The sequence below is a fragment of the Schistocerca gregaria genome, chromosome 7, assembly GCF_023897955.1.
Source record: "Schistocerca gregaria isolate iqSchGreg1 chromosome 7, iqSchGreg1.2, whole genome shotgun sequence".
NCBI classification, from domain to species: Eukaryota; Metazoa; Arthropoda; class Insecta; order Orthoptera; family Acrididae; genus Schistocerca; species Schistocerca gregaria.
In genome coordinates, this window is record NC_064926.1 from 128,157,624 (window position 1) to 128,170,528 (window position 12,905).

At 43.5% G+C, this 12,905-nt stretch overlaps 1 protein-coding gene across 4 annotated transcripts in view; it reads right to left on the reverse strand.

The window, feature by feature from the left end:
• Positions 1–12,905, reverse strand: part of LOC126281600 (semaphorin-2A-like) — a 944,484-nt gene that overhangs the window by 164,305 nt on the left and 767,274 nt on the right. For all 4 annotated transcript variants that reach the window (XM_049980701.1, XM_049980702.1, XM_049980703.1 and 1 more), the window contains one exon: positions 10,065–10,127. In XM_049980701.1, coding sequence (XP_049836658.1) covers positions 10,065–10,127 — 63 coding nt within the window. The remainder of the gene's footprint in view (positions 1–10,064; positions 10,128–12,905) is intronic.

Sequence of the window (12,905 nt, forward strand, 5' to 3'; positions counted from 1 at the left end):
CAAGATTAGAAAAATTTAAAATAATGCCACATTGTTTACGTATGTAAGTTCTGACAAACCAAGATAAAACGACAGGTGAAAATATTAGAGAACAATGGGTGAAAATGAAAAATTACAACGATACGGCCTTTCAAACACAGGGAGCCGGAAGTTTTCAGGAATTCGAAATGATGTAGCCCATTTAAATTTAATAAGCGAAGAGAACGGTGTACAACGTTATAGCAGCCCATAGTACAATACACAAGGAAACATAGATAAGGTAAGAGAACAACAACGAAATAATTGTGTTGATCCAATAACTATGGATCTTCTGCACTTCGTTATGTACGGTGAAGGGGCCTATTGTATTTCAAAGATATACTGTGCGTTGTTGTGGTCTTCCGTCCGAAAACTGGTTTCATGCAGCCCTCTACATTATCCTATGCTGCGAAGTCTCTTTATCCCCGAATAACTACTGCAATTTACTCCTACATCCGTTTGAACCTCCTTACTATATTCATTCGTCGGTCTCCCTCCAGAATTTTTACCCTCACCCCCCCCCCCCTCTTTCATGCATACACACTTGCTTCCAAAATTCCAAAATCAAACTGACGAATCCTTGATGCCTCAGTATGTGTCCTATCAACTGATTGCTTCTTTTACTCAAGTTTTGCCATAAATTTCTTTCTCCTTTGTTTCAATTCTATAGTTCCTCATTAGTCAGTCGATCCACCCAGAAGGTCTTCAGTATTCTTCTCTAGCACCACATTTCTAAAGTTTGTATTATCTTCTTCTCTGAACTGCTTATTGTTCAACAGTCTACGTTTCACATTCTTTCAATTGTACACTCCACACTAACACCGTCAGAGCCGGCCGGAGTGGCCATGCGGGTCTATTGCGCTACAGTCTGGAGCCGAGCGACCACCCCGGTCGCAGGTTCGAATCCTGCCTCGGGCATGGATGTGTGTGATGTCCTTAGGTTAGTTAGGTTTAATTAGTTCTAAGTTCTAGGCGACTGATGACCTCTGAAGTTTAGTCGCATAGTGCTCACAGCCATAACACCGTCAGAAAAGAGTCCGTAACACTTAAACTTTAAATGTTAACAAATTCCTCTTTCTCAGTAGTGCTTTCCTAGCTATAATAAGTTTGCAGTGTACCAGGTGGCTATAATTAAAGTGGAGCTACTCACAGAGATACTGTGTGGGCTGTAATTATAGTAGGGCAGCGAAAGTTGGTAGATATTCTAATGCTTTATTGCGAAACCAATTTACGCTGAAAAAGAATTGTTTCCAATTTTGGGTACGGGGTAGCAAATTTGTCCTGTGAATGCAAGAAAGGCGTGTAGATGTGCTTCCATATATGATGGAACAGGAGCGGAACATTGGCACTAAATCTCAGCCAAGTAAGAAAGGCATAATTTTTATTTTATTATTAACCAATTTGTTCAGTATGGGCACCGGAGACGTCGGCAAGATGCAGTGTGGTGCCCGATTTAACCCTGGCCGCCAAAGCTGGAACTTATTTTTCCAACTGCAGTTGGCTCCGCATTAAAGCATTAGCATATCTACCAAGTTTCACTAACATACAATGATTATATCCCGCACTGCACCTCCGTAAGTAGCTGCGTTTCAATTATAATTACCCAGTAGATTCTCTAGTTTATCCATCATCATTTATTTTGCTGCCCACATAGCGAAACTCGTCTACTGGTTTTCGTGTATCCTTTCCTAACCTAATTCCCTCACTATCGTCTTCTTTAATTGTTTAATTCGATTGCATTCCATTACTCCTGTCTTCTTTCTGCTGCTGTTCCTTTTACATCCTCCTTTCAAAACACTGTCCACTCAATCAGTTGTTCTTCCAAATCCTTCGCCGTCTCTGACAGAACTCTAATGTCGTCGACAAACTTCAAAGTTTCAGTTTCTTGTCTCTTATCCTTCATCCCTTCTCCAAATTTTTCTTTCGTTTCCTTCACTGCTTGCTTCATGTTCGTACTGAATGACATCAGGGTTAGGCTGCAACCCTGTCTCACTCCCATCTAAACCACTGCTTTCCTTTCGTGCTCTTCCACTCTTATAAAATCAGTCTGGTTTCTGTACACGCTGTAAACAATGTTACGCTCCCTGTATTTTATACCTTCTACGTTCAGAATTTCAAAGAATGTACTCCAGTCAACATTGCCAAATGCTTTCTCTTAAAAGTTTTTTATGGCTATGTGATGCTGTACTCGAAAAATACTTGGTGGTGAATGAAAATCGTTCCGACATTTTTGCCGACTCTTCATCCTGTCTTGAGGATGACAGGGATGAAAACACAAAACGTTGATTCGAGGCGCCCCGAGGAAATTTCATCATAAAGTATGCGGAAAAACACTGGATTCTTATACGCAAATAGTTGGAAAAATTAACATAGTTTTAAACTTCTTGGCAGATTAAAACTGTGTGCCCGACCGAGAATATAACTCGGGACCTTTGCCTTTCGTGGGGAAGTGCTCTACCATCTGAGCTACCGAAGCACGACTCACGCCCGGTACTCACAGCGTTACTTCCGCCAGTACCTCGTCTCCTACCTTCCAAACTTTACAGAAGCTCTCCTGCGAACCATGCAGAACTAGTGTAAGTAGGCTGTTTAGGTTTTCTTATTGGTAACGCCGCTTAGCGCTCGATATGAAAAATCACTGGCTGTGCTGTGCGCAGTCTGTATTTAGTTTGCATTGCTGTCTGCCATTGTAGTGTTGAGCAGCGGCAGCTGGATGCTAACAGCCCGTAGCGTTGCGCAGTTGGAGGTGAGCCGCCAGCAGTGGTGGACGTGGGGAGAGAGATGGTGGAGTTTTGAAATCTGTAAGAATTGGTGTCATGAACTGCTATATATATTATGACTAGTGAGGTAAATACATTGTTTGTTCTCTATTAAAATCTTTCATTTGCTAACTATGCCTATCAGTAGTTAGTGCCTTCAGTAGTTTGAATCTTTTATTTAGCTGGCAGTAGTGGCGCTGGCTGTATTGCAGTAGCTTGAGTAACGAAGATTTTTGTGAGGTAAGTGTTTTGTGAAACGTATAGGTTAATGTTAGTCAGGGCCATTCTTTCGTAGGGATTTTTGGAAGTCAGATTGCGTTGCGCCAAAAATATTGTGTTTCAGTTTAAGCACAGTCTTGTATAATTTTTTCGACATATGAAACGTCCCCTTGGAAAAAATTATACAAGACTGTGCTTAAACTGAAACACATTATTTTTGGCGCAACACAATCTGACTTCCAAAAATCCCTACGAAAGAATGGCCTTGACTAACATTAACCTATACGTTTCACAAATCACTTACCTCACAAAAAACTTCCTTACTCAAGCTAGTGCAATACAGCGAGCTCCACTACTGCCAGCTACATAAAAGATTCAAACTACTGAAGGCACTAACTACTGATAGGCATAGTTAGCAAGTGAAAGATTTTAATACAGAACAAACAATGTATTTACCTCACTAGTCATAATATATATAGCAGTTCATGACACCAATTCTTACAAATTTCAAAACTCCACCATCTCTCTCCCCACGTCCACTACTGACGGCGGCTCACCTCCAACTGCGCAACGCTACGCGCTGTTAGCATCCAGCTGCTGCTGCTCAACACTACAATGGCAGACAACAATGCAAACTAAACACAGACTGCGCACAGCACAGCCAGTGATTTTTCATATCGAGCGCTAAGCGGCGTTACCAATAAGAAAACCTAAACAGCCTACTTACACTAGCACTTCTGAAAGAAAGGATATTGCGGAGACATGGCTTAGCCACAGCCTGGGGGATGTTTCCAGAATGAGATTTTCACTCTGCAGTGGAGTGTGCGCTGATATGAAACTTCCTGGCAGATTAAAACTGATGTGAGAGCACTTGCCCGCGAAAGGCAAAGGTCCCGAGTTCGAGTCTCGGTCGGGCACACAGTTTTAATCTGCCAGGAAGTTTCATATCAGCGTACACTCCGCTGCAGAGTGAAAATCTCATTCTGGAAACATAGTTTTAGATCCTCGCCCAGCAGTAGCTGTGTGTTATTGTTAAATAATTTTGGAGCTTCTCCATGACCGCTGAGGACGGTGCCACTGATTACATTCATTTTTGTAATCTCAACTTATTCCGTGAGGTGAAGTTTCTGTCAATGCGTTTGCATTGCCTGCTGGTTATTCTTCATTTTACTTCACTAAATTAATAAAGGGAGTAAATATGACTGTCATTTACGAACTAAACTTTTAAGAATCGAGAACATTCACTTCTGGTAGTTTCTTATAAACCAAGTTTTCAAGCTCATCACAATGAAGAACACCGATACATCGCGAAGAAACACTTTGAAAACTGGTAGCGCAGTACAAATGCGAGACGATACACACAGCAGTTATCAGATAACAAGCAGTTATCAGTTAACAACCTTAACGTTGCTAAACGCTTCTCGAGCAGTCAGATATGAACATGACAGATTAAATTAAAAATCGACAGCATTCAATTAAGCAGACGACTGTCCCGTACAGTGCAGAGGTCAATTATGAGGGAAACTAGTCGTGAGTAATTAAACTGCGTCCAGTACCACGGCCTCCCTACATCTCTCCCTTGCACTCTCTCCCCCCCCCCCCCCCCCCCGCTCCACACGCACACGCAAACGCAAACGCGCGCGCGCGCGCACACACACACACACACACACACACACACACACACACACACACACACTGACCTCTCGACGCAATTCCTGCGTCCTGGCGCCGATTTTTCACTCACCGTGGTAGATCGCAGGCCACTTGGTGCTCAGTTTGGTACGCAGTTCGGACGCCGAAGCGTACACCCATCGCATCGTCGATTTTGCTTTTTTTTTTTTTTAAAGATTCTAGTACCTAGTTTAGGCAAATGCTCCTGTAGTACAGCGCGCTTCTCATGCGTTTTCGAGAAATCGCGTTTTATGTTTTTACAAGCCTGTTCAACACAGTCGGGGGTGCTATATGTCGTACTGTGATGTTAAGCAGATAAGGTGGCAGGCTAGGAGTATGACCATTCCACGTTCGACTCTCGTCAACTGTTCTTATCATCCCACCAAACATGTTTTCGCTACAACGAATCACGTTACTTCGGAAACAACAATAATGATGACAATAATTATAATGGTACATTCGTGCCGAAGTGCGATTAGGGAAAGTGACGAAGTTATTTATTTATCGATACATTCGTGTGCTTATTAAAAAATTATGTCAGTGAAGGAATTAGATTTGTAGTGTCTTTGTCGTCATCGATGGGCAGACTGCATTTGGGGGGATATCAGTCGTAAAATCATGAACAACACTGTACTAGCTGGCACCAAGCATATTTATAAATACCACTTCCTGACAAGCACGTTTGATTTTTATTACTGGTAGCGTAAAAAGACCTCACAAAAGTGTTAAAAATAACATAAGTTCAGAAATTTGTTTTGGTGGAAGCCATGTACATCAAAATAGTCACGAATACCAAAACTGTGAAGAGTAGTGTCTCTTCACTTGGCTTTAAAACAATACATCGCATGGCAAATGTATCCCGGTATGACTTCAATGCGATATGCACATGAATGTATTGCTATGGAAATGTTCCTTATTATACGCCAAATATATCTACCCCGCAAATAAAATTCTATGTTTGCCTTATTAAGCTCCTCTGTGAAACTTAAGGACGAGATAGACAAATTAACATAACATATCAACTACCCTGTGGAAATGAATAAAAGTGGTGGAGCGTTCTGCCAGAGGTCTCCCAGTCGTGCACAGGAAGCAGGACGTCCAATGATGTGAGGTCAGCGTGACTACTGCTTCAAATAAGGCTGGCCCCACAACACAAGGCACTTGAAAGAACCGGAAAAACTGTGTATGTCAGACAGCGAGGAGTTATGGTGCAGGGTGGTGGTGTTCTTCATTACACCACATCAAAAGTCATTTATTGTTATTACTTACAGCCAAGCACTGGCTTCAACCTAGTTCACATATTACGCATGATGTTTCACAATTTCAGTTACAGGATTCTTAGGGTTGTAGAGGGAACGTAGGATACACAGTTCTGACAGTGAACGGTGTCCGTAAATGTACTGTTTGAAAGTAAAATAAAGTTCAAGATCGCTTTCATATCACCTTCCTCACGGTTCCCACACAGAGAAGACACTGAGTTCTGAGCTGTGATCTTTGCCGGAACCATTTCCCGTGATGACCCTGCTGTTCGTTGCACAATGTGTATCGGCGAGGCATGGTTTCGGACGTATGGTCCGCAGACCCTAGTGTACGCCCATGGTACATCACAGACAACAATCCTAGTTGTGGAACTATCAGTTTCTTGAAGCTGTTGTTGTAGGCGGGCAAAAATGGGACTCAAGGACTGAGGCGATCCAGAAAACGATCTCGATGCATGTGTTGTGCAACTCCGTGCAGTACCGTAAAGCAGGAGATATGAAAGTAATCCGATCTTGATATCTTTTTTTGGACATTGGTTCCTTACCAGTATTTCCCCTCTATAATCCATAGAAGTCTGTCTTAGGAATTGTGGAACACTCTGTAGACAGAAGAAGTATAAAAAGAGGCGAGGAATAAAGTTTTGTCAATAGAGAATCAGTAAACATCAGAATGGGTCAATTAGGAGAGCTAAGTAACGCTCTAGATGGACTAGCCATTGGACATCGCCTAAATGACACATGTATCACTGACATTTCAGCCGTCCTAAAGATGCCCACGTCGATTGTTGCTGATGTGAGTGTGAAGTGGAAACGCAAAGAACAGTCGCAGCTAAAACAAGAGCAGGCAGACAGCACGGACAGAGCGGTACGGGCCGTCGCACATTACTGAGGTTGGATTTTAAAAACCGCATGAAATCAGCGGAAAGAATCGCTTTTGAGTTCCAATGTGTTATCAGCAGTGAAGATAAAACAATGTGTGTAGAAAGTTAAAAAGAATGGGTTACAATGGTCGAACAGCTCGTCATATGTCGGGCCACAGTGCTGTGTTATAGACTGTGGCGATCTGGAAAGCGTTCTCGATGCTTGAACTGTACCATTACGTATCGTACCGTGAAGCAGGCGATTCGAAAGTGATACAATCTTCAAACTTAATTTATATCCAAACGGTACCTTTCCGGACATGGTTTCCTCAATCAAAACTTATACTAATTGCACTCTACAATAACTAGAAGCCTATAACAGGAACTGTGAAACATCTAGCACACGTGGTGACCACGTAAGAATGTGGGTTGCGGGAGGACGCGCATTGGTAAGGGGCTGTCGGTATGCCACGTTATGCACAGCCAATAGCGTCATTCTGCCGCAAGTGTCTGCAGCGTAATATTTGGCGTTCGCATAGAATATTTACCGCTGATTTTTACACTGTTTCAGATATGGCGAGTGTCTGTGGCCACTGTCACGTTCACCATGGGTGACATAAAGCGGACAGAACAGCTATTATGTCAAGGAAAGACAGAGATAATTTTTCGAGCATATGATTCTTTTCCAAAGAATGGGAAACGAAAAGGGTGAACCAATGAGACACTTACCCCAGCGTTGCTAGTTACCACGGCAGGCTGCGGCTGGCAGTGATGGAAAAATAGGTCGGTTAAAACCGATATCAGCATTGTAATTCTGTATCAGCGGTGTTTTTCTGTTTGTTTGGTCCCGGTTGTAACAAGTGTTTTCTCTTTCTTTTATTTTCACTGATAACAGGATAAAAAACCGGAACATCAATTATGTATAGCAGCAGGGCACAAATTTTTGGTTTTTTTAAATAAATCTTTAGAAAACGAGTAATTTTTATTCCTCAAATTTCTCTGGTGTTATTACAGAAAACTGGAAAAGTGATCAGCGCTATTTTAATAGCATTGCCGACAAAAACGGGAAACAATTACATGGCATGAGAACTGGTGAAGCACCGCTGTTACCAAGTGTCGTGGGTTATAAAAGTACGCCTGTACAAGAAGTGTACAAGACTTGTCCCATGTACGCTACATGGTTGTTTCGCGCTGTCATCGTCGGATAGTAGTAGTATTACACAGCGGCAACATCCCTGGTCTGGAAGTACTTTACGAAGTATGCTACCAGTAAAGTACTGAACTCCAGTTCCTTTAACACTGTGGTGCCTGAATTTCACTGCAGTGGACAACTTTTAATGGTCAATTCTCTGGCGTTTTCAATCAGTTATGAACTGTAAATGCATGCAGGACACAACACCAGTAGGGAGTGGCCACTGCAGTGAACTGTATGCATTTGCAGCCTCAGGACTGATTGAAAATGCCAAAGACGCGTCCATTAACAGCTCTCCACTGTAGTGGACGCTATGCGCCGCAGGGTTAAAAGGCCGTGAACAGGAGGAGCTACAACAAAGGAGAAAACTTATAACTTAACAATTCATTCATAGTTTACAATAAAAATTGAAAGTAGATCATCAATTGTCTGTGTAACATTACGAAATACGCCTTATTTGCTTGTAGCCAACGGATAAATTAACACGAGAAATGAAGATCTTCAACTTCTGTTTTCACCCTTTAGCACTGACTATTCCTAATGCCCAAATAGTTTCAAACAGATTAGAATCGATAGGAGAATAACGGCGATCTTTTGTAGTGTTCAACAACTTATCACTTTTCGTGAAAAGCAGCGGACAGTGGACGGGACTAAATTTGCCTATTTAGTAATTTGATTCAGTTAATCTTAATACTGAGGCAGTAAAAATTTTTGAATCTTTGTTTGGTTTGGTTATTTCAGAAACCGGTCGTTCTGAGCGGTTTTAACACCCAGGTTACACTGGCGTTGGGAAAACCGATATAACCGAAAACCGGTAGTGTCAGCGAGAACCAGCATCCCCTAGCGGCTGGGCGCGTGGCGTAGGACAGAGATAGACAGCACACCGGTGACGTCTTACCTTATTCTCCGGCCCTCTTGGCTCAGAACGCATCACACGCTTTGTATCTTACATTCACACTACTATAACATCTGTAGTAGTACAGGCAGGACACGATACAAGCTGCGTTGCCAATGAGAACAACACTGTCAAATGAATGGGTATTCCACTCTACATCAGTTTTGGTGCCTTCCGGTAGATCAAAAATATGTGGGGACCGGTGCTAGAACCTAGGTCCTTGTCTTGCTGATTGAGCTATCTAGACACGTCCCACGATTCTTATTCACAGCTTTACCTGGGTGGACTAGCAATTCTGGAAGAAACGCTTTTGCAAAGATGTAGCTTAGATGACTGTTTATGGAAGAAATCTGCGAAGGCTGATCGTGAATCGGGCCTGGATACCTCAGTCAGTAACAGTATTCCCGCGAAAGATAAGATGTCACGTTCGAGTCACAGCCTGGCACACAGATTTAATCTGCAAAGAATACCCCTACATTATTGTCCACTCATGTGTGTGAAAAGTTATTTACATCGCACAAATCGACAATGAACGAACACTAGCGGTGTCATTGTAAGCACTTTTGAAGAAATGGAACGTAAATAACTAATACTAAAAGCTGTGTGCTGGGGCGGCACTTGTTGCCCACGAGTATCCGGCTGGCTTTCAGAGGGAGATCTCCAGGAACCGAATCATATGAACATGTCTCACTGCGACAAGATACTAGCTCTTTTCCATTGCCTTCAGTCTCCGTAGAGGGTCTGCGACGTTTTCGTGAGTCTAGCTCGCAGTGGGGAGAGATTCCAATCGAGAGACTAGGGAGGTGGGATATTTCAGATTTAGAGCAACAATTGGAAACCTAAATCAAAAAAGTAAGACGAAGTTTGGATATGATTCCCTTTAATGTGTCAACCACGTCGTCGCTCCATTCTTTCGATTTCTGCTCCAATATAGTGGTAGGAAGTTTTCTTTTCTTGTGGACAGGGAAATCATAGCCTAATATCACTCACAAGTCCAGAAGACCAGCAAGGAATGTACATACACCACTCAAGATATCATTTAGGCCAAGTCGTGTATCTCAGATCGTGGAAGCTGTAGCACACATCACCTTTACACTACCAAAATCAATTACGAGTCCTACTAGAATAAAAGCCGTGAGCACAAACAGATAATCAATAACAGAGTGTTCTACGCCCGTTGCTCTTACTTACCTCAGATTTGCCTTTGGAGACGCAGTTAGCCACATGGCTCGCTTCCATCACCAACGAATCTTTCTGAAAAAAAAGAAAAAGAATTTATTGTGACATATAGGCCTATAAAACAAATAAAACATTACAACGGGCAATACTAATACCAGCTATTGACGCCCTCGACCAACCAAAGTGTATCCCTGACAACAAGGGTGGCATTGTATCGTGTAGGGCTTAGGGAACAATCTCTCTCTCTCTCCCACACACACACACACACACACGCACACATGCACACACACACACACACACACACACACACACACACAGAGAGAGAGAGAGAGAGAGAGAGAGAGGTGGGAGTGAGGACTGAGACCACTTAGTGACTTCAGCCCGCATCTCGTGGTCGTGCGGTAGCGTTCTCGCTTCCCACGCCCGGGTTCCCGGGTTCGATTCCCGGCGGGGTCAGGGATTTTCTCGGCCTCGTGATGGCTGAGCGTTGTGTGCTGTCCTTAGGTTAGTTAGGTTTAAGTAGTTCTAAGTTCTAGGAGACTGATGACCATAGATGTTATATCCCATAGTGCTCAGAGCCATTTGAACCATTTTGAACTTAATGACTTCCAACAAACTTTGCACGTAATTTCAAACCTTTCCGAAACATTTCTCCTCTGGCAAGCCCCGTCCCTCACCTTCCATACACATAAAAATAATGAAATGAAAAAAATGTTGTTACTACATTTTCGCTGTTCATACAGTGAAACTTCAGCATCAAGAATAAGTTCACTATTTCTTTACTAGTAACTCTATTCGCAACAGACTTTTCTCCATACTGTATCCACTAATAGCACTGAATGTCCCCGTGAAATTACATCATTGCACGATACATAGTTTAAAAGACATCACGTCATAAACAATTAGATGTATGACAAATAACCTTTTCTGAAAACGGAATGAAAATTATCCAGACTAGACTTTTTCAACGTTTAATAATGACTTCTTCATCAATCTAGAGGTAAACGAAACTAATAGAACTAACATAATTACGGGTTTCGTCTTCAGTCTTAAAGGTTTTACATTATTAACGTCAATTTCCGCCCCTGCAATAAGAAACTGAGTATACGGATCAACGAACAAACTGAAAGAGTGTCATCGGACGTCCGCCACGAACAAATTCAACGAACAATATAGAACAAAATCAGATTTAAAAAAAAAAAAAAGTGGACAGCGCGACAGACTGTCAATCCTAAGGGCCCGGGTTCGATTCCCGGCTGGGTCGGAGATTTTCTCCGCTCAGGGACTGGGTGTTGTGCTGTCCGCATCATCATCATTTCATCCTCATCGACGCGCAAGTCGCCGCAGTGGGGTCAAATCGAAAGACTTGCACCAGGCTAGCGGTCTACCCGACGGGAGGCCCTCATCACACGCCATTTTTAACGTCAATTATTTAACTCATTAATTCATTTGAAAGGTAATGAGACATCTGATGCTTTTTTATACATGAGAGTTCAAATCTATAAAGAATCGTGGGATTTCGGGTAATTTTTAGAATATTAATAAGTATAACCCTCTGAAGGTAGCAGAGGAAGCGCTGAAACACATTTTGTTAAGACAAATCAAATGGTGATCTTCATTAGGTGGAATTTTTCCCCCAAAAGAGACTGTTCTGAGCCTTTCCCTGCTCTAGCCGTACTAGAAGAATACTTAGAGATAAGGAGTAGTTATGCTGGCAGAAAGCGCTCGTTCGGAGTGTGAGATAGCGTCCGCCAGGAAATAGGCACTGATCCCGGGCGGGCAGCACCTGCGAAAAGGCCAGAGCGTCGCTATTTCAGGGGAAGAGGCGAACGTTCGCCGCCCTCGGACGGCCCGCGCCCTCACCCCGTGCGGTCCCGGTGTTAACCCTTGCGGCGCACGCCGAAAATCCAGCCACCCGCCATATATCCACCGGCCTCATAACTCACCCCCTTCCAGCACCGGGCGGCGTAGACGGTCCTTTTACAGGGGCGCCGAGGCTTCCGCTGGCGCGTGGCTGCCGCCGTAACACTATAGCCGGCCCGGGGTCGGGTGGAGGGCGCTTTCTTCCCAATCCACGCTAGTGGTGCTGGGACGAGCGATTGCCGAAGAGCCAAACGATACGGCCTCCGCCGTCTGACCCGACACTACCGGCCGCCCTTCAGCCAACAGCCCTTCCGTGCCCTCCCGTGCTTCGCCACTTCCTCCTCTCTGCCCACCCTCCAGCAGCTTTCCGGGAAGAAAGGAGTAAGCAGTGTGTTTCCCCTTCCAAACACACACACACTCACACACACCGCTTTCCCAAAGCCCCCTCTCACTTCCCTTCTCCCACTGTGCGCCACCACACGGCAGTCACGCCCACGTCCCACTCCAACGCTCATTCCTCCACGGAGAGCTGGAATTTTTATTACGGATATACATACGAAAGCAGGGCCACGAGGTCCAGAGTGGGGATGAAAAACTACGAGACCGATAAATTGTCAGAAGCAACCAAATACTCTCATTTCTATTCTGTCCGCGCGTTCAGATATCATTCCTTCCATGTTCCTCCGGATTGTAAGCTTCTGAATTATTACATTTTTGTCAGCTGCTACAAGTAGCACTGTAAGTTATCTATTTCTTCCTGAAACATTCCGCAAGCCACCATACAGTGTGAGGAGTTTGTAATGGTTCTTTATTTACGTGACCATTACGGCACTCCAACCCCAGTTCTCGATACCAGAAATATCGTACTACTTTTCTGCGAAGTTGTAAAGTAAAACAAGGGTAACGGAATGTAGTCGAATTAAATCAGGTGAATATGAAGAAATTAGTTTAGGAAGGAGGACACTTAAAGTAGCAGATGAGTTCTGCTAT